General features: G+C 33.0%; 1 protein-coding gene across 1 annotated transcript; it reads left to right on the forward strand.

The window, feature by feature from the left end:
* Positions 1 to 12,500: 12,500 nt before the first annotated feature.
* On the forward strand, positions 12,501 to 14,986 carry LOC142610809 (U-box domain-containing protein 16). The gene has a single exon (XM_075782752.1). The coding sequence runs from the start codon at positions 12,726 to 12,728 to the stop codon at positions 14,769 to 14,771; it is 2,046 nt and encodes a 681-aa protein (XP_075638867.1). The 5' UTR covers positions 12,501 to 12,725; the 3' UTR covers positions 14,772 to 14,986.
* The last annotated feature ends 6,914 nt before the right edge of the window (positions 14,987 to 21,900 follow it).

The raw sequence follows: 21,900 nt of genomic DNA on the forward strand, positions 1-21,900 counted from the left end.
ATCCATACCAAGGCCTGAAGTGGAGAGTTCGGCCGATCTGGTTCTAATTAAACTTAATTAAACTTATTTGGGTTTGGGTCAGATTTTTTTTTTTTTTTTTTGAAAAAGGGTTTGGGTCAAAAATTGATTGTCCTAAACATGTACAAATTGCAAAACCTAATCACAATATACTCTTTTAAGTAACGTGGGATAATAGTAATACCCATTCTTTTTTTTTTTAGAAACAAATACACACAAAATTACCATGACTTTTGAATAGAGTTATGACATGTTTTTGTGTTAGAACTCATTTCCCTCTCCCTTGTATATGTGTGTTTGTTTCTCAATATATATATAATTTTTTTTATGTGGTAAAAAATATTTTCCTCTCTATGTATAGGATAGTTCATAATTTCTTAAATTATCTTCGAAACTAACCAATTTATCCCTTTTTATTAATAAAATGAGCATATACTCAATCTGTGGGGAGTGCAACAATCTTTATCCGAACCTAGGGCCCAAAGAGTCATTGGACCACAAGAAAGTAGTTGGGCTTGGCATTTGTGCTAGGGAATGCTCAAAGAGTAACAATCCATGAAGGAAGTGAAAGTTCGATCACCATAAGTGTTCAGGACGAGGTGGAGTACCACGGTTAGCCCATTACCGCGGGAAAGGGAAATTATTAGCTTATCCGAGTCTTGAAGCACGGATGATCAATGTGTGCCCTTTCGAAGATACTAGTAACCACGGGAAACTCTTAGAAGGTGCAACAATGAGGAAGATTTGTGCCTCCACATTAATGAGGGGGTTCTTACCTAACTTCTGCTAATTAATGATGCATAAGACAGCCTGAACAGTACACGTTACCTTCAGGCTGTCAGAATCCCAAGATAAGAAGGTGAGGAAACCGATAAAGTAAGGGAAAAATATCCCTACTACTCTGAGTAGAAGCAAAACAGCTTGAAGGGTAAGAACAAGGGTTGAAGCTATAAAAGGGAAGGAGGCCAAAAGAAAAGGGGATCCAGAGGGAAAGAAAAAGAACTATCTAAGAAAGAGAGAAAAGAAAAGAGAGAGAGAAGAGCATTATATGTAACACCACGGGAATCAAGAAAAAAAAATTGTTTTTCCATTCACCTGTGGGCACTTTGTAGTTGTCAAAGTAGTGGTTTAATAGATAAAGATATCCACTGATTGTGTTTCCCATTGTAGAGTGTATTTTTCCCACTTTTTACCTTTTTATTGTGTGGACTATCCGAGTAGTTTTCCGCGGCAACTAATTTCTGTGTCCCTACACAATCCATTATTTATTTTTATTTTTTTCATTTGATGTTGATAGTGTTAAGCATATGTTGTAATAATTCCTCCCTCCCTGAAGATATTTATTTGGGCTGCTTGCCTGCTTTGAAGAAAGACTTTGTCTCCTAACTAAAATCTATATATATAAAACCCTGGTCCTTAGGTTAAGTGAGTATGCAATCTTTTACTGGGTCACTGACCAGCATGGAAGAATGAGTGTGGTTGCCTTATAAGACCAGAAAATAGAACCAAAAAATATAAGAAGCATGATGGGCTGCTCTTATATAAGTCTTACTAATCTTTCTAGAACACATTAAAAAATTTTGGGCCAAAATGGGCAAATGCCCATTTTGCGCAAAAAAAAATGGCAAATGCTCAATTTCCTAAACTAATTAGGAAAATACCCCACTTTTGAAACTTGATTTTGAGAAATCGAGTTTCAACAAAAAAAAATTTCTGGAGCCCTATAGCAACGTTTTAAGAAGCCTATAGTGACGTTTTAAGGATCTATAGCGGCATTTTGTAACTCTAGCTCGAGTTACAAAACGCCGCTATAGGTTTTTAAAAACGTCACTATAAGCTCCTTAAAACGTCGCTATGGACTTAACTCGATTTTGAAAAAATTGAGTTTCAAAATAAGGACATTTTCCTAATTAGTTTGGGAAATGGAGCATAATACTTTTTTTTTTTTTTGCGTAAAAAGGGCATTTGCCCATTTTGGCCAAAATTTTTGTGTACTTGTAGGATTGGGGGAATCTGCATTGTATATAACTAATTAGACAGGCCAGTGTCCGTGTCCATTGAATCATCCAAAAGTTTATATTTCGCAAAAAGTCCCCTTTTTTACGTAAACCTTTAACAAAGAGGACTAGTTATTGGCTTTATGTTATATCATCAAGACCATTATTGCTATTATTATTTTGATCTTTCTTAAATCTCTAGCACAAAATTTACCTCATTGATTATGTGTATCTTATCATGCATAGATCTCTCATCATAATTCCCTATATGTGCAACAGCTATGCCTATGGGACATCAAATATCACTTTTCTTGTCAATGGGATTCACTCAAAAGTTTATTATGCGTTTGGGATGCACCTTTTTTTTTTATTTTTTTTTTATTGATAGTTTATTGTTTATTTGCTGAAGGTTAATTAAAGTATGATTATATCTATAAAATGTGAAATTTTAATATACTGTACATAAGCAAATAAGTTAAAATTAAAATTGATAAACAGTGTTGACTTGGGTTTACATTTTAGCGTTTGTGTTACTATTGGTTGCTTTCTCAAACTATAACCACAACAACTAGAAAAGAACACGGAGAATAAACAAAAAGAGAAAGAGAGAGGTTAAACTGGATTAATTTAAGCTTAGGAAAATCAATGCAGTGTTTTGGTAGGCATGTCCATTGGAAATTTGGCATATGATTACATCGTGTTAGTTAATCTCTCCTTTAGATGATGATTAACATCGTGTTACATAATTTCTTTTATAGTACATAGAAATATGTTTGTACTAGTTTGAAAGTCAATATAGGCTACTGCAGTGGATTGAATTATAGGAAAGAATCATCTAAATGAATCACTCATGGACATGGAATATTCAAGTAACAATACAATTGCTAAAGTCAAATGTAATTGCCGAGATCATCAAGCAAATAGCTGATATATTATATATATAATGTGGGACTTCCACCTATATGGGGGATTGCTATCTATTAATATGCCAATATGGGGCTGCTATATCTTTACTTGTCGTCTGTCAACTTCCCTTGCAAGTTCTGTATTAGAAAAGATATAGCCAAAAGAAAGTACTATTAATATTAATATTAATATTAAATACTCCTAAGTCCTAACTAGTAGCACAAATCTTAATATTTTGCTTCCAAAACCAGCCAACTAATTAATGCCACAACTTCTTCTAAAAAAAAAAATTAATGCTACAACCTTTTTCTTTACGTTTTATGGAACAGGTTGGATATACTATAGCCTATGCCCTATAGGTTTATTTATGGAGTAGGCTAGGCATATTCAGGAATAGAGACAACTAAAGAGTTAAAAGAGTATCATATTTTAGTGTTGGGGATATGTTTTTGTTACGTGAGAAATACTAAGATGCTGTGTTGGGCTTTATAACCCAATCTTTTAGAGATTGGGTTGAGGCAATGACAAACATCGTATAGCCCAATCCATATATTTGTTGTACTAAAAGCCTGACCAAGGCCTGAAGTGGAGTGTCTGTTGTACACTTTGTACTAACACTTTTCTTTTTCGGCAATTAGCACTCACATTTATAAAGAAAGTTTGGGCCTCTGTTGCCCTATCTTCTTTGTGCGCAGGTTTTTGTGATCAACTTTTTAAAACCTTGTACAACCATACTCTAATTAGTTTTCAACAAATAAGTAAATAGTTTTCAACAAACTGCTGCATACAACAAGCATTATTGCAACAAAAAAAAATAATGGAGGTAATATATATACTATTGCATCTCTAGGTTGTTTTTTGTTGTAATAGAAATTTAAATTTATTACATCAATATGAGATTGTAGCAATAATTATTATATTACATTAAAATGTGTTGTTGTAATAGGTAACCCTTATTTTACATTGAGATATGTTGTTGCAATAAGTAATTTTTTATTTCACATCGAACTATTGTTGTAATAGGTTAAATCTTTATTTCAAATCAAATTTTGTTGATGTAATAGAAGTGAGTGGTGTCCCTCAAAAAAAAAAAGTGAGTGGGAAATTTGCACTATTTTTTTTCCATTAATTTTCTCTCTCTCACCCATGTCTATCCCCTTTTTTTTTTTTTTCCTCATCTCAATATTTCTCTCTCACCCACACATCTTCCTTTTTTTTTTTTTTTTTCTCATCTCAATTTCCCACTTTCTCTTACCACATCTATCTTCCTATTTTTTTCATCTCAAATTTAACTCACACCCACTCCTATCTCTCTATTTTTTTTATCATTTTTTTTTAATCTTAGTTTCACTCTTTATCTTTCACACCTATATCTCCTTTTTCTTTTTTTTTGCTTTTTTTTTTAATCTCAAATTCTCTCTCTCTCTCTCTCTCTCTCTCTCTCTCTCTCTCTCTCTCTCTCTCTCTCTCTCTCTCTCTCTCTCTCTCTCTCTCTCTCACTTGCCCTCTCTCTCTTAAGCGTATCTCAAAATTCAAATTTATCTACTAACTACAAAACTTATCTCTCAAATTTCCATCTCACCCTCATATCTACTAACTCTAAATTTTCTCTCTCAAATTTCAGTCTCTCTTAATTCATAGTCTCCTTGGAGAGACTCTTTCTCAGTTTAAAGATTTTCTCTCTATCTTTCAGGTAATTTTTTGGTTCTCTTTAAATTTTAATTTGATTTTTCTTTATTTAATTGTACTGTCTTCAAGCAGTATTGTTGTGTATGCATTTTTTTTTTTAGAATCAATGACGGTGTATATTGGTGTCATTGTATTATATATATATAATGTTTTTCAACTCTATACTTTTTTTTCCCCCAAAATAGGTGGTAAGTCAATGAAATGGCCGTGAAGCATGCTTGGATAACACCAACGGGAAGAAAATTTTTCTTTCATGTTGTAGTGCAAACACAATCTAAGAACAAAAACCGCATTTGATTCTAAGTAAAAATTGGGGTGATTGGACTCCAAGTCTCCAAGACTTGACTTTTTTTAAATAATTTATTTATAAAGTTTCAAACATATAGGCCTTGTTGGGTTGAGTGGTTTAAACACACATTTTCAGTTTTTAAATAACATTACATGCATTTCTACACACTTTTTCATCCACACGTATTTCAAAAAACTACAAACAACATTACTCAAATTCCTCTACTAAACAGGCTCATAACGTCTGCTTTTGATGATTTCATTCTTAATCATTAGACTAAAACATTAATCGGTTTTGAGTGTAAGTAGTTATTAAACCTCAAATCTCTTATTTAACTATTAGAGAGTTTATCAGTTGACTTAAGTAGAATCCGTGACTCCTAAACTTAATCCGGCAGAGAAACATAAGTAAACATGGTTCTGTTATTAAGATTATTTTTGTTTTGATTACTTGCAACATGAATAAGCATTATTTTAAAAATGTCACTGTTTAGAATATAAACATCATTTTGTAATTAAGGCCCTTTCTCTAGTTCTTACATATTGACCAAAGGTTACACTGCAAAAACGACATGGTGTGGGCTTATAATAAGTCCAATACAATGGATGAGCAGGCCCAATTCTAAAAATTCCAAGATTTTTGTCTGTAGCTATAATTTGGTTTTTATATCGACGGATTCACCGATTCCTCTATTACTTTCCCTTCATATGCTGTTTTCATTTTAAAGTAAAATTTTCCATTTCTACAATATTTGGATTAATTGATCAGTAAAGCTATAAACGAATAGATTTGATATATGCAATCTATGCATCCCATCCTACGCACCGGATCCTAATCCGGTCCAATATCTAGGGTATTGTATCGGGTGCAATTCACCATTTTCACTTACAAATTTTTTTTAGTTTTCACATTTTTAATTTTCACTTTTTACTTCTTTGAACTCTTTTCTTAACTTTTTTGAATCAATGGTTGAGATTGACAGTTGTTTTTTGCAACTATTATTCTCAACCATTCAAAGGAATTGCATACCCTAAGTATAGCACCTAATCTCAATCCCTACGCATCGTGTTACTACTACAATACTGCTTGGTGGAGGCAAATTGCTAAATGCTAAATTTATCAATCAAATATAACAAAGTGCTCATGCATTAGTGGAAGCAAAGCCAAATGTTTTGGCTTTTGAGCTGCAATTCACAGCTATCTTTGCATGTGTATTGTTGCTTAGATGCTAAAAAAGAAATATTAAAATATATATTATTTTATTGTGTTGGTGGCAGGGATGGACCCAGGATTTTAAGTTAGCTAGGCCGGAATATAAAGAAAAAAAAAAACTTCAAATAGACATCCATATAGTATTAAAAAAATTATAAATACTCAAAATTGTTGTTTCTAAATATATTAAGATGCAATTATTTACCAACAAAGACAAATAAAAACAAAATAATGTCTTTTTTTAATATTAGGCTAGCTAGGTTTTTTTTTTTTTTTTGGTTGAAGTTAGAGCATTCAAATTGGTGGTGATAAAGCCCCTCAAAAAAAAAAAAAAAAAATTGGTGGTGCTAAAAATTTTAGTTTTTAGCATTGTAAAAAGTTACTTTATCTATTTTACTAGTTTACCATTTTACTTTACAATACACCTAATATCAAATGTTCTATTTCTTTTTATGACTTCATTTTAAATAATATGAAAAATTCATCAAAATAAGAAAGGAAGCAAGAGAATTTATTTTTTTAATTGAAGGAAGATATATAATCTTAATAAAATATTGTATTTTATTTTTATCAACTTACTACAGTCAACTGGTATTTACACCAGTTTACTATAGTTGCAAAAAATTTAGCTTTAACTTCTCCAGCAACACATGATTTTTTGATTTGTTGGTGGTAAAATAGTTTTTTTTTTTTTTGTTAAAATACAATAACTATTGTAAATATTTTTATTGTTTTTGTTAAGTTTTTTTTTTGGTTGGATAGTTACTGTTTGGTGGTGGTGGTTGTTTATTATAGTTGATATATTATTTTATTGTGTTGTTTATATTATTTTTATTGTGCTAAATGCTAAAATAAAAGTATAAAACCACAAATATTTGGTGTTTTATAAAGTGGTAAAATAGACATAGTAGTCTTTTGTGGTGCCAAATTACTAAATTTTTGGCACCATCAATGGTGATGCACTTATGTGCAATAAAGTGGCTTTTCTTGCTTAACTAGTTGGCATATATACATATACATACATATATATATATATATATATATATATATATATATATATTTTTTTTTTTTTTTTCAGAACTATTTAAAGTTCAAAATTTCTCCACCCGAAATTATTGAATTATCCAAAAAGAGAAAAGAGTACAATAAAGCGGCAAACACTATTGAATAGCATCAAATTGATGTTTTACCTTTCTTAATTATTAATTTGATGCAATAACCCATTGGAGCATCTAGACGTGGGAAGTGACCTAAACCTCGTGAACAAGAAATAAAATAGACTAACTAAAGGTTTGGACACTACTTTCTTTTATAAAAAAATAAAAACACTATTTGATGTAACAACATTTATAATAAAAAAAAAAAAAACCACATAGTTGGTCATTCTATAAATGTTTCTAGCACCAACCCAAAATACCAAAATGAAATATCAAATCAAAGTACATAATTTGGAGCCTAGGCATGTTAAAACTCACTCCTTTCCACCATCTCTCTCTCTCTCTCTCTCTCTCTCTCTCTGTGAAATTACTGTAGTAGTACTCATATCATATTCCAAAGAAAAGTATATCGTGAGAGGTTTTATTCAACTCTCACCTCACATTTGGTAGGTCCTGCACACTTGTGAAAGTTCTATATAAGATGGTCTCATATACTTTCTATTAAAAAAAGAAAAAAGATGGTCTTATATGATAATTTTTCATATATCAAGGTACCTAATTAATAGCATATCTCAATCCAAGCCTACTTATATTCTTTTTATTTTATATATATATAACACAAGCCTATCTTATATTCGTTGGTTGGTGAATGGCTAGAAATATTAATTGGAAAGGGAACATATTCCATGTTTGCTCGCTTTGGCTAGCGTGTCCTGCTTTAATCATGGAAGTGGTTGTTCTTGACCAACCAGTACCAAAGCCTGTGTTGGTTGTATTGTATACTATCATCATCATCATCATAATTATCTGTCAGCGTTAATGCACTAATTTTATCTCAAGGTAACGTATTCTTGAAGATGCTGAACACACACCATGCATAGTGATGACCTAACTCACTTACATATGTCGGAAAATTGTTAAATGGGAAACACTCATTGAGAAGTTAGGCTTAGGAGTTAGGACATGGTGACAAACTTGGCAGAAATCTATTTAATGTGTGTTCTTGTTGAGAGCCCATTTGAGTGGATTGCATCTTTTACTTATCTGTATGGGGTCCATGTGTTATCTTATCTATCAGGAAGGCCCATCAATTTATGCCCCCTGTTGCTGTTTTCACTTCCTTGCTACTTCTTTCTTTTTATTATATTGACATCAAATTTGGTATGAAATTGGTATTGCTTTCAAGCTATGTATAGCAACGATGACACAATGTTTGTACGAATTTCGAATTTTGTTGGGCTCTATGAACTTAATTGTGTTTGATTCAAATTATAACCTGACTTGATATAAAAGTTTTACAATTTATAATGAAGAATTTTCTGTTTTTTATCCCATTGTGAATTCTCTGTGCAGGATACAAAATACCTTTGTTTCATATTAAGGTTTGACATATTGTTTTTAGAGAGGAAAACTATATTGCTGCAACTTTTTTTTTTCCTCCTAAAAATAGTAAAATTATTACAACTCTGTGGACATAGACAAATTGCCAAATTATGTAAATATTGTCTTGTGTAATTATTTTATTTGGTGCATATTTTTTTCTCTTTATTATTGCATTTCAGAAATCTGATAATTTTGTGAATATTCCTTACAAATTTAAGACTTAGATAATGATAATGTAAGAAGAAAGATATATACGTTATAGATCAGATAATTATTGCACCATATATATATATATATATATTGATGAATATATAATTATTGCACCGCATAAATTAAGCATTTTGCTTATTTTATTATTAGGATTATATGGACTTTAGGCAATCTTTTCTATATGGTTGCGTGGCTTCAACAGAGAAGCCACCATTTTTCTTTCTTGCACTTCAATTAAGTTGTGGATATCTTCTGGTGGAGAGGTGGAAAAAACTGTGGTTATTTATTTTTAATCAGAATTGCAAGTATTACTTAAGGTTCACTAACAAACAAGTCTCACTGATTTAAGTCGTGGGATAAACCAAGTGATCATGATGAAGTCGTGAAATAATGCTGCGTAGAAATTTAAGAAGTAATCGTTATGAGTTCGATCTTCTAACAACCAATGGTTGATGAGTTAAAAGCTAGATTAATTATACATGAAATTATGCGAAACGAAACTATATACGTGGAGGTATTATCTTATCCAATCAAGCAGAGATCATTGTCATATGAGCTTATCAGAAATTAAGCAAAAAGTCAACCCCTTATAATTACAAGGAAACAGAAAACAGACGGGCAAGAAAAATATAATCAAAAGGGAAAAGGATAACAAAAAAAAGTTCAAATAATCGATGTGGCCTGAGAGAGACTAAGAAGGAATTCCAAACAAATTCACAAATTAGACTTGACTTTTTAATTTTTCTATATTAAATCTTATATTATCAATCATAATTGTCTAAACATTCTGACCATATTTGTTAAAAAAGTAATAAAGGAACATCCTATCTCATTATAGGGAAATTTTAATTAGTGCCTATTACACCATTTAAAAGATAAGTTATTGTTAAAATATTTTACTAATTCCGTAGTTTGAATCATTTCTTCCTAAACCTCAAATCACTCTACACATTATAATTAAAAGGGAAAATAATAACAAAAAAAAGTTCAAATAATCGATGTGGCCTAAGAGAGACTAAGATGGAATTCCAAAGAAATTCACAAATTAGACTCTTGGCTTTTTAATTTTTCTATATTAAATCTTATATTAACAACCATGATTGTCTAAACATTCTGGCCATATTTGTTAAAAAAGTAATAAAGGAACATCCTATCTCATTATAGAGAAATTTTAATTAGTGCCTATTACACCACCTAAAAGATAAGTTATTATTAAAATATTTTACTAATTCCGTAGTTTGAACCATTTCTTCCTAAACCTCAAAACACTCTAGACATTATAATTAAAAGGGAAAATAATAACAAAAAAAAGTTCAAATAATCGATGTGGCCTGAGAGAGACTGAGAAGGAATTCCAAAGAAATTCACAAATTAGACTCTTGACTTTTTAATTTTTCTATATTAAATCTTATATTATCAACCATGATTATCTAAACATTCCGGCCATATTTGTTAAAAAAGTAATATAGGAACATCCTATCTTGTTATAGGGAAATTTTAATTAGTGCCTATTACACCATCTAAAAGATAATTTATTATTAAAATGTTCTACTAATTCTGTAGTTTTAACCATTTCTCCCTAAATCTCAAAACACTCTAAACATTTTGTCCATATTTGTTAAAAAAGTAATAAATGAACAACCTATTTCGTTGTTGGGAATTTTAATTAGTGCCTATTGCACCACCTAAAAGATACATTATAATTAAAATATTATACTAATTTCACAGTTTAAACTCTTTCTTCCTAAACCTTCAAACACTTTAAGCATGAAATGTGTCAATTAAGTGCGACCCTTTTCTTTTCCACATTGGCGGAAGAGCATAACTCAATAAAGAGATAAGTTATAACGGTAAACAGAGGCAAATCTCATTGTTAATTTGGCAATAGAGGAAAAGCTCTGGTCAGTTATTATTAAAGGTGATACAATAAATGTAACAGATCCTATAAGCTGCTCTTTGGTTCTTCCCCATTGGTCTATTTCTGATATTGCTTTTATTTTATTTTTTTGGTTAAAATCAATTTAGATAATTCTTTCTTATAATATAAGGTAATAGCTTCAGTTATTCAGTCAAAGAAAAAAAAGGACGGGTATTTTTAGAAAAATTGTTAATAGTTCATTTAAAAAAAGTTTTAATATCACATTTCACGGAAAATATAAAAAACTGCTAAAACAATTGACTGCTTTTTTTCCATAAAAATTTCTAAAAATATTTTCTAATCCAATGCCTTAAGTGTATCTATTAACTTTTTGCATAAGGTTGGCGAATCTCAAGTTCACATTGTTTATCACTTTATGTCTGTACTGCATGAAAAATGTATTTCCATATACTGCATTATTTGTGAGACAGCCATGATCCTCCATTTGTTTCTCATAAACGCGTATTGCAATGGTAATGCTCAGGCAAGCACCAAGCCATTATTGATGATTTAGTTGTACAAGTAAAGCAACTGTGCATGATCAAGCATATATAGAGTGTATCTAAGAAACAGAAATGACTAAAAGCAAAGAATACCCAACTTTTTTTTTTCCTTTAAGACAGTCTTTGATTGTTTTGACAACAACCTTTTTCCTAATTAATATGTGTTACTAATCATTCTCCTCTCAAAACAGCAACTTCAACAAGTCGTGTTTCAAGCAGTTAAGTGCATATGAGTATGACCATTGATTTTTTCAGTTTCTTAGAAGCAAGTTTAAGTTTAACAACTCAACCATTATAGTTTTCAACAGGACCCGGCAATTTCTGAAAAATTCATTGCAGATTAAATTAAACAAACTGTTACAGAATCCCCTAAACCAATTATCATCATCATCATCATCATCATCATTCATTATAAAAATCCCTCATTTTTTTTTAATGTTTTATACAGCCCAAAAGGCGACTTTAAAAAAGGGTAAAGAAAAAGAAAAATATAAAAAAAGCAACTTTCTAATACTACTTTAGCTGGATATGTACAAAAAAGAGAAGGAAGCGGCACATAATGCATGAATTTTTAATTGGCATGAGGATGAGTATGACGACCAGAAACCAATTCTACAACAACTCTACCTACTGTTTAACCTTGAATATTAGCATGATTCTCCTTTTTATTTATTTTTAATTTTTAATTTTTGGACACAACTTGTAGCTTTGCAATTGCATACCAGTTCATATACAATTTATATTATACAATAATTTACACTAAATTTACGAAAGCGACATTTTTTCCAACAAACCAAGTAATTAGTATATATTAATAAAAATAATGTTAACGATGAACCCATTAAAAATTATATTATTTTAATAGTAACAAATAATATTAGGTATTATCTTAAGACACGATAAATGGTCAATTACTCGAAAAGTTTCGGTGATCTTTAAAAATATTGACACAGTGAACATTCAACCAACAAATACACCAACCAATTTAAAAAACCCATAAATGAAATTGGACAAAATCCAAATACTAGTCTTTTTTTTTTTGAAAAAATCCAAATACTAGTCTTTAAATCTTCTTAATACTAATCACCCGCCGGCGCTTGACATAGCAAAAAACTTGAATTTCCCAAAGCAAAACACAACTTGATTTAGTAAACGGCCTGACCCATCCAATCCAACCCAAAAAACAACAACCAAAAAAAAAAAACCAGTCAAATACCAACAAACTTGGCTGACCCATCCCCACATTTAATTCATAGCTTTCCTTTCTTTTCCATAAAAAACAAACAAAAGTACAAATTACAAAACCTCCCAAACTTCCTAAACTCTTAAAACTCTCAAATTTCTTTGATTTCTCTCACACTCAAAAATTCCAGTTCTCAATTCTCAATTCTCAATTCTCAATTCTCAATTCTCAGGTAATTCATTTCCCGTAATTCATTTTCCATGGCCATATCTCCGAAAGCTTTCCCGCCAAGAAAGCGCCGACCGTCGGCGGGATCATTCATATCTCCGAAACTTTCCGACAAGAACCTCGTCCAATCTCTCCACCTATTATCCCAAGAAATCTCAACCTTAAAACCACTCCAGTTCCTTCATAAGCGGAACTCGCTGTCCCTCATTCGAAAATCGAAGCTCCTCCAAATCCTCTTCGAGGAGCTACTTCGATTTCCGGTCCTGGTTCTCTCTCCCTCGGCCACGCTTTGCTTCGAAGAACTACACGTCGTTTTGCAGCGAGTCAAAACGCTCATCGAAGACTGCTCCAACTGTAGCAAGATGTGGTTGCTGTCGCAAACCCAAACCGTTTCCAACAATTTCCACGAACTCACCGTCGAGTTATCGACTCTGTTGGATATTTTCCCGTTGAAAGAGCTCGATTTGAACGACGACATCCAGGAGCTCGTCGTTTTGATCAGAAAACAGTGCTCCAACAATAAGCCTTACGTGGATCCCAGAGACGACGAGGTTAAACGCGCCGTTTTCGGTTTGCTCGACTCGATCAAGAGCGAGATTGTTCCAGAACAATCTACGCTCGCTGAGATTTTCTCCAAGTTGGGGCTTCGTGACGCTTCGAGTTGCAGAGAAGAAATTGAAAACCTCGAAGAAGAGATTCAGAGTCAGAGCCAGAGCGACGAGAAATCGAAATCGGAGGCGATTTCTCTGATTGGTCTCGTGCGCTACGCTAAATGTGTGCTATTCGGAGCTTCGACGCCGGATCCGGATACGCCTCGCCGGAAGCCGCCGTGTGAGGCGGCTATTCCGCCGGATTTCCGTTGTCCGATTAGTCTAGATCTGATGCGTGACCCTGTAGTCGTGGCAACGGGACAGACGTACGATCGGGACTCTATCAAGCTTTGGATTGAATCAGGACACGCCACGTGTCCCAAGACAGGTCAGACCCTGGCCCACACTGAACTCGTGCCTAACTTGGGTTTGAAAAATCTGATTGCCATGTGGTGCCGAGAGCAGAAGATACCATTTGAAGCAACAGGGAGTAAAGTCAAAGTCAACGGCGTTAGAACTAACAAAACGGCGTTGGAGGCTGTAAGAATGACGGTGTCGTTTTTGGTTAACAAGTTGTCCGCTTCGGAGGAGTCGATGGAGGCTGCAACTGGTGTCGTTTATGAGCTTCGTGTGTTAGCCAAGACTGATCATGATAGCCGGGCTTGTATTGCCGAAGCCGAGGCTATCCCTTTGTTGGTACGGTATCTAGGCTCGGATGTTGGATTGAAACATTCGAACCTACAAGTTAATGCTGTGACAACATTGCTTAACCTATCAATTTTGGAGGAAAACAAGACGAGGATTATGGAAACTGATGGAGCTTTGAATGGCATTGTTGAGGTTTTACGTTCGGGTGCCACATGGGAGGCTAGGGGGAATGCAGCGGCTACGATATTTTCACTCACAGGGGTACACGCACATAGGAAGAAACTTGGGAGGAAGACACGTGTCATTAAGGGATTGATGGAGTTGGCAAAGGAGGGGCCCACCAGTGCGAGGAGGGATGCATTGGCGGCGATTTTGAATTTGGCGGGAGAGAGGGAGATAATTGGGAAGTTAATTGAAGGAGGGGTTGTACAAATGAGTGTTGAGTTGATGGATAGGTTACCCGAAGAGGCAGTGACAATACTTGAGTCGGTGGTGAAAAGGGGTGGATTTATAGCAATTGCTGCCGCTTATAGTGCGGTGAAAAAATTGGGTATGGTGTTGAGAGATGGATCAGAAAGAGCTCAAGAGAGTGCAGCAGCTACGCTTGTTACTATCTGCCGAAAAGGGGGTTTGGAATTGGTGACAGAGCTTGCCTCTATGCCGGGGATTGAGAGAACCATATGGGAATTAATGGCAACTGGAACAATGAGGTCTAGAAGGAAAGCCTCTACACTCTTGAGGATCCTCCGGAGATGGAGTGCTGGTTTGGATGTGGATGTGGATGTAATGGATGGTCATACCACAACTGTGACTTCATCAAGAATAGCAATACCTAGTTAGCATTTGTTTTTTTTGTTTTTTTTTCTTTGTTTTACTGTAAAATCTTGTTAAAAGTTTGTTTATTCGTTTATTTTTATCTTTTAAAATTTGTTATATGACTTCACAATACAAATTCTTTGAAGTGTGTAATTTTCTTTTAGCAATCATATATTGTATCCCAAAAAAAAAAAAAAAAAAAAAATTCGTCTTATTAATTGTGCTATGTTTTTTTCAAAGTGAGTCACAAATTATGTAGACAGAGAGGTCCTGAAGCAAAAGCCTAATCTAACTCTTTATTTTGGAACGAAGTTCAAATGGGTTGACAATGTAGAAATAACATCACACAAGTGACACAACAATGTCATTGCCTAAACATTTACTCTTTTTTATTCATTAAATACTCTTTCTTGCTATTCTGCTTTGCAAAGACCCTAATTAAAATTGTGAGTTTATAACCGTAAAATTGCTCTTTATGAAATATTTTAAACGAGCACCTCAAATTTGATTGTTAACAATTTGCTATGCTTATTAGAATTGATTATATTTTTTGATAATTAATGGTAAGCATTGAATTCCAAGTTTCCAACTCTCTTCTCTGTTTATACTTTATATGCACGAACACCCATTGGCAAATAGTTCTTTTTACGCGTCTATATTTTGTAATAATTTACCTCTTTTATTTTAATATATTTGGTCAATATTTGAACTAGAGTGCCGAGTAAAAAATTCCAAGGGGTATGCTGCATGTATCTGCGTGGTTCACATATATGCGAAATACACGTGTATGTCCAAAAAGTTAGAAAATCTGATGTAAAAGTAAAGTAATGTCAAGGTCAAAACTTGTATATAAAGTTCAAACGTGTCCTAGCTTCTACCCAGAAGCTTCAAAAACCTGTCCCTACGCGGCTACAGCACACCATCAATTCTCTTCCAAATACAAAAGTGTGTGGAGGAAAAGTGTGTTTGCATTTGCAACTTGCAAGTGATTTTTTAGTTCTTATATTATATATATGTATATGTACTAAAATAAAATGTCGAGCTTCCTTTTCCACACACTCTTAAATGAGTGATTAGAACAATTTCACCTTCCTAGAACCAGACATGAACTTCGCTTTCCACAAAGCAAAACTTTGACTTTTCATGTGAATATATAATAGACTTTTTAAAGGTACCATATGGTCCATATCCATATGGTTCAGCTTCTGAAAAGAACTGCCTTAGAGTATTCGCAACCTGAAATGTCATCCTATCTTATTTTATCATCTCATAAAGTTACTTTATCAATTATACATTATCATTTTACAATACACATATTATCTCAATTTTTATTTTCCTATTCTACTCAATAAAATAATATATCTACTAAAATACAAAACACCCATTATCCCCTTATTCTATTTATTAGTCCACCCATGAAAATAATTTATCCTACCACCAAGCACAATCCATTGCCATTATTCCACCAAACCAAACACAACCCAACCCACCACCACCTCCACCAACAAAACCCACTGCAACTAAGATTTTCAAACCCAGATCGGACTAGGAGATCGGACCGTGAAAACCGAAAACCGGATGGAAATCTAATTTTTTAAGCATAGAGAACCGGGCATATGTGGCAATTCTGTAAACCCCTAAAACCGGGATTGAACCCCCAAAACTGGGGTTGGACCTTAGCAATTTTTTTTTTGGATAAAAACAACTTAACACAAATTTATTCTACTTAATTAAATTATCCATCTCTTACAAGGAATAAAACAAAATTATAATTAAAATCCTTCAAAGATATTCAACTTTACTTCAAAAAGTAATCATAAATTTTAATGTTTTCATGGTTATTATTTTATTTTATTAACTTTCTTATTTAATTATTAAATATATGCTTAAAAATCATTAAATTTCCCTCACATATATAGATATATTAGTCAATTTTGCTAGTGTTATAAATTTAATATATATATTAAGGCTTTAATTAATTATTAAATTTATTATGACGTCATCGCGGTTCGATTCCGATTTGATCTCGGTTCGACCTTAAAAACCTTGAACCTCTTCCTTTTACGGTTCAATGAACGGCCCGAGTCTGAAAACCTTGACTACAACCACTACCCACACCACTACAAAACCCTCATCCAACCCACTACCTACACCACCACCAAATTACCCACCACCCACACCACCACCACCAACCCACCACGGCATTAAGGAAAAAAAAACCCAGCCACCACCAAGCAAACCCACCACAACATAATCATAGTAGCCACCAACATCATCACAGTAGCCACCACCAAAACCCATTAAAAAAAACCACCAAACCCACTACCAAAAACAACCACAAAAGTTTCTCCAAAAAAAAAAAAAAAAAACCACAAAAAAGCAACCACCGCAAGAACCACCAAGAGAAACCCACGCCGACAACCACAAGAGAAACCCACGCCAACAACCACCAAGAAAAACTCACAAAAAAACTACCACCGATCTTGTTGTTGTTGATCTAGAAATCCATCAACCATACCAGCAAAGGCACCACGCCAACAAATAGAGAAGAGGGAGATGGAGAGAAAATAGAGAAGAGAGAGGATGAGTAAAGAGAGTGTAGCAATGGAGAGAGAGATGAGAGACCGTGTCGTGTGAATGAGAGAGAAAACCTGATATTTAGCACTAAAATATCATATTTTGTTTTACAAGTCCGCTACAATGAATTCTAAATGTAGAACTGCACTGTAGCGACTTACAATTTTTTTTGCAATATTAGCTTTTTACAAGTCCGAATGTAGAGGTTTTTTTGGGCTTTTATGCTAAATTAAACAAACATATGGCATATTGGCATATACCATTCCTAATGTGAATACTTTTAAACTTAGTGTACGTTTGAATACCGATTATTTTGCTGAAAACTGAAAACGGAAAACAATAAAAAAAATATTTTTCAGTTACTATTCAGCACTGTTTATTACTGTTTAACATTGTTCCTATGCCTATTTACACTGTTCATATCCCATAAACAATGCAACAGGCACTGCACTTAATAAAAAAAAATAAAAAAAAAAAGGCAAAAACCGTGGACGCGCAATACAAACGCACCATTACAGTGTAGAAGAGGAAAGTGTTCTCATATTTTTGGTTTTGCTATGAATCACGATCAATGAAGGCAAAGTCAAATCTTTCCTGGCCTTTTCAGTTTTTACTACTTCTAGGCTCCTATTGTGATCTATTAGAAGTAAACCTCGTTGAATTATCTCCAGCAATTTGGATTTGTATTTGTCAATATATGTATTGCACGTTTTTAGCATTGTTTTTAGTCAGCCCTTGATTTTGGATTTAATCAAAGGTATACCAGTGGTCCTTGATTGGAGTCTAATCATGGGTCACCGACCACATAGATGGTCCATTGGTACCTCTCTAGCTACTAAGTACTTAGCGGTTGAAGGATAGGGGAGGGGTTTGGGTAGCGATAGAAAATTCTAACCATACAAAAATTAAAAAATCTTAATTATGGGTCTTATAGGTTAACTATCTTGCATATACAGTCTAAGATAAATAACAAAAATTTATGATAATACACTCTTCGATTTTCCTACCAACTCACACGTGGGTCAGAAATGAGTCTTATAGGTTAACTATCTTGTATATACAATCTAAGATAAACAACAAAAATTTATGATAATACACTCTTCGATTTTCCTACCAACTCACACATGGATCAAAAAGAAATTATTGTAACAACAATTGCAAATTGTGCAAGCTGAAATGTGAGGTACTAAATAAATTGAACGGTGTAGTGAAATTGTTGTAATTCAAACTTTATTAGTGTATATGTATGTATGTACGTATGTGTACACACACCAAGAGGTTGTGCTGAATGAACTACAAAGTTTTTGACCTTTTTTTTTTCTCCAAAGATCATGTTTTGAACATTTTTTTTTCTATCAATAATCCCCCCCCCCCCCCCCCCCCAAAAAAAAAAAAAAAAAAAAACCTCCTTCACTCTCTCCTTATGTGTGTCTGTTTCTTGAAATAAACAAAAAAGTAATTCGGCCAAAATATACGCTTTAATAGGCTGACTTAGGAATGCAGTTTAATACACGTTTGGGCCTCATATTGCAGTTTATGAAGGGCTCATTTAGTGAATGGGCTCTTTGTCTAATTTTTCCTTTCAGACTTTTTTTTTTTTGACAGGAATTTATACTTGAGGTGGGGATTGTGCATTAAACAAAGAAAGACTATGATATTGAAGAACCGACTGAATCTAAACAATAGAAAGAAAGATACTTTGTCGATCAAACCCAACACAACACGCAAATAGAGAATAAAGGAAACACCATTGAATTATCTCCAGCAACTTGGGTTTGTATTAATATATTTTGCACATTTTTAGAATTGGTTATACTCAGTCCTTGATTGTTGCCTTAATCAAGGTTTATTTTAATTTTCCATAATTCAACACTAATCAAGGGTCTCTCTTCCTGAGCCTTCTATTAACAGTTTGCTGTGTTGTACTTGTATATGCAGTTGGTAGTTAATTGTAGTTATCTTTTCAATCCCTTACTGTGTTTTAGTTTTTTTTTTTGGGTGTGATTTGGCTGGTTTGCGTGTAATTTTCACTACTCTTTTGTGTAAATATAGTCTTTATAGGGCCATAACAAAAATACACAATAATTTCATAACACACTCTAACTTGCCTACCATCTCTTGCATGAGTCATTAAAAAGAATTTTGAATCGAAAATTGTAGTGGGCTTGATCATCGTCAAACTTATTCTAAGTTTCTCTAATCAGTCTTGCTTAACATTTCTTCTTCCTATCTGTATATACAAAATCCTTTATATTGATAAAATTGAAATTGAAATTGAAATTTATTTTACTTTTCTGTCATGTCTATAATATATAACTATTGAACTGCATAATTTGCTCCCTCAGGGAACATTTGCTAGCCTGTGTAGAAAATCTATGCACATGCCCTTTTCACTTGTTGAAGAACATGATTTTTCTAATAATAATACTTGATTTAAATGGAGAGAAAACCAACTATCAAGATTTTTTGTTTCTGTAAAAACTTTGTGCTTATTCGTTTAAATACATTGATTTCTACCCAATTGCAAACATCTATTTCATGCATATTGTTGAGACATTGGTCAAACGTAAGGTCCATTTGAATTAAGGGGTGAAGGAGGGGCAGTAGGAGGGAGTATAGTAGAGTTAACTAAAAATTGGCTAATTTTAGGCCAGTTTTACTCTATTCTCCTTCTTTTCCTCTCTATCCAAACGAACCAAATGAACCAGTGGTTGACACATCTATTATTAAGTACTCATGATGGGATTGCCATCAGCCTTGAGATGCAAAATATATAATACAAAATTATAAGTTAAATGAAAATTGAAGAGTGTTGTGAAATTAATGAGACTAGTTTTTTTGGTCTGTATATAGACCTATACTGGTACGGAACCTTTATTCTTTCTCATTTCCTTTTTATTTCAGATAATAAGAACTAAAAAATTTTCTCAAAAAAAAAAAAAAAAAAACTGAAAAACACGTACTAATGGGCTTCCTAGGGAATCCAGTGTAATAAATATTTTTGGGCCTATATATTGCCGTTCATAAATGGCTCATTTATAGAATGGGCTATTTATCTAATTTTGCGACTCACACTTCAGGTGGGTCATTGTGCCTTAAATAGGTTTTGCTGCCAATTCAAACTACACATTAAACATAGAAGACCCATTATTGACGAAGCAGCGAAATCTATACAATAATGCAATAGGTCTATATAGACGTTTTATTGGTCTATAATATATAGACCTACATGGTACGGAAATAGTGATTTCATTCATATATATATATATAATATATATAGGTCTATATAGACGTTTTATTGGTCTATATAGACTTACATGGTCGGTAAATAGTGATTTCGTTTATATATAGACCTACATGGTACGGAAATAGTGATTTCATTCATATATATATATATAATATATATAGGTCTATATAGACGTTTTATTGGTCTATATAGACTTACATGGTCGGTAAATAGTGATTTCGTTTATATATATATATATATATTATTAAGAATCTTTATTTCATTTTATTTTTTCCTTTTAGAAATTAAGAAAAACACATATAGGGTCCGTTTGGATAAAACTTATTGCTGAAAACTGAAAACTGAAAACACTATAGCAAAATAATTTTTAAATGTGTGAATAATGATGCAGGACCTATTTTTAATAAAAAAATTGATGAAAAAGTACATGAACAGTGCGCGTACAGTACTGCACAGTACGCGCACTGCGCATATGTCCCCCGTTGCAGCAGAAACCACAAAAAAAAAAGCAAAACGTGAACGCAGCAAATAATCTGAATCCAAACGCCCTTATAGTGGGTCTTAGTTAACTCAATTAATAATCTCTTATTGTAATAAAAGATTTTTTGTTCAAATAAAAAAACTGATTAATATCTTGAAGATTTAGCCTATTTAGGAAAAATAAAAAAAATACGGGTATATGGGCTTCCTCAGTACATATTTTTGGGCCTGTATATTGCTTTTTATAAAGGGATTAATTAGAAAATAGGCTATTTGTCTAACTCACACTTGACTTGAGGTGGGGCATTGTGCCTTAAATAAGTTGCTGCCAATTCAAACAAAGAAGACCAAGATATTGAAGACCTAGCGAAATCTAAGCAATAGAGAGCTAACTTGTAGATCGAAACAAAGCCTACAATACACGCAAAAAGAGACTTTGAAGGTAAAGAAAGTTTGATAATAATATCTCTCTTTAACTTCTAGAATTGACATTAACTGGTCTCTGTCTCTTATGGGCTGCCCTGTCTTAATCGTGGCTTATAACATTCTTAAGCCCCAAATAGTATCATTCTCGTTCCAGTCTCATTTTGTGCATTACAGCCATCATGTGAGGCTTGAAGATGACATATCGAAAACAAAAAAACGAGGCTCTTGAAGATCTCTCCAAATCCTCATGTTTCCTTCCTTCCAAAGATGACAGATTGTCACAATGCAAAAGGTATATTTCGCTATCAACAATCATACGCAAACAAAATTTCTGTAATTATCAAGTATTCTCGAAATAAACTCCTTAATAAAACATCCCAATTAGAACAAACCACCTAACACAAATATAACATATAAGTTTTA

Source organism: Castanea sativa, chromosome 9 (genome assembly GCF_040712315.1).
Source record: "Castanea sativa cultivar Marrone di Chiusa Pesio chromosome 9, ASM4071231v1".
NCBI classification, from domain to species: Eukaryota; Viridiplantae; Streptophyta; class Magnoliopsida; order Fagales; family Fagaceae; genus Castanea; species Castanea sativa.

Bases quoted from the DNA above. Each gene is read 5' to 3' on its own strand.
- LOC142610809 (XM_075782752.1), top strand. From the start codon at position 12,726: ATGGCCATATCTCCGAAAGCTTTCCCGCCAAGAAAGCGCCGACCGTCG.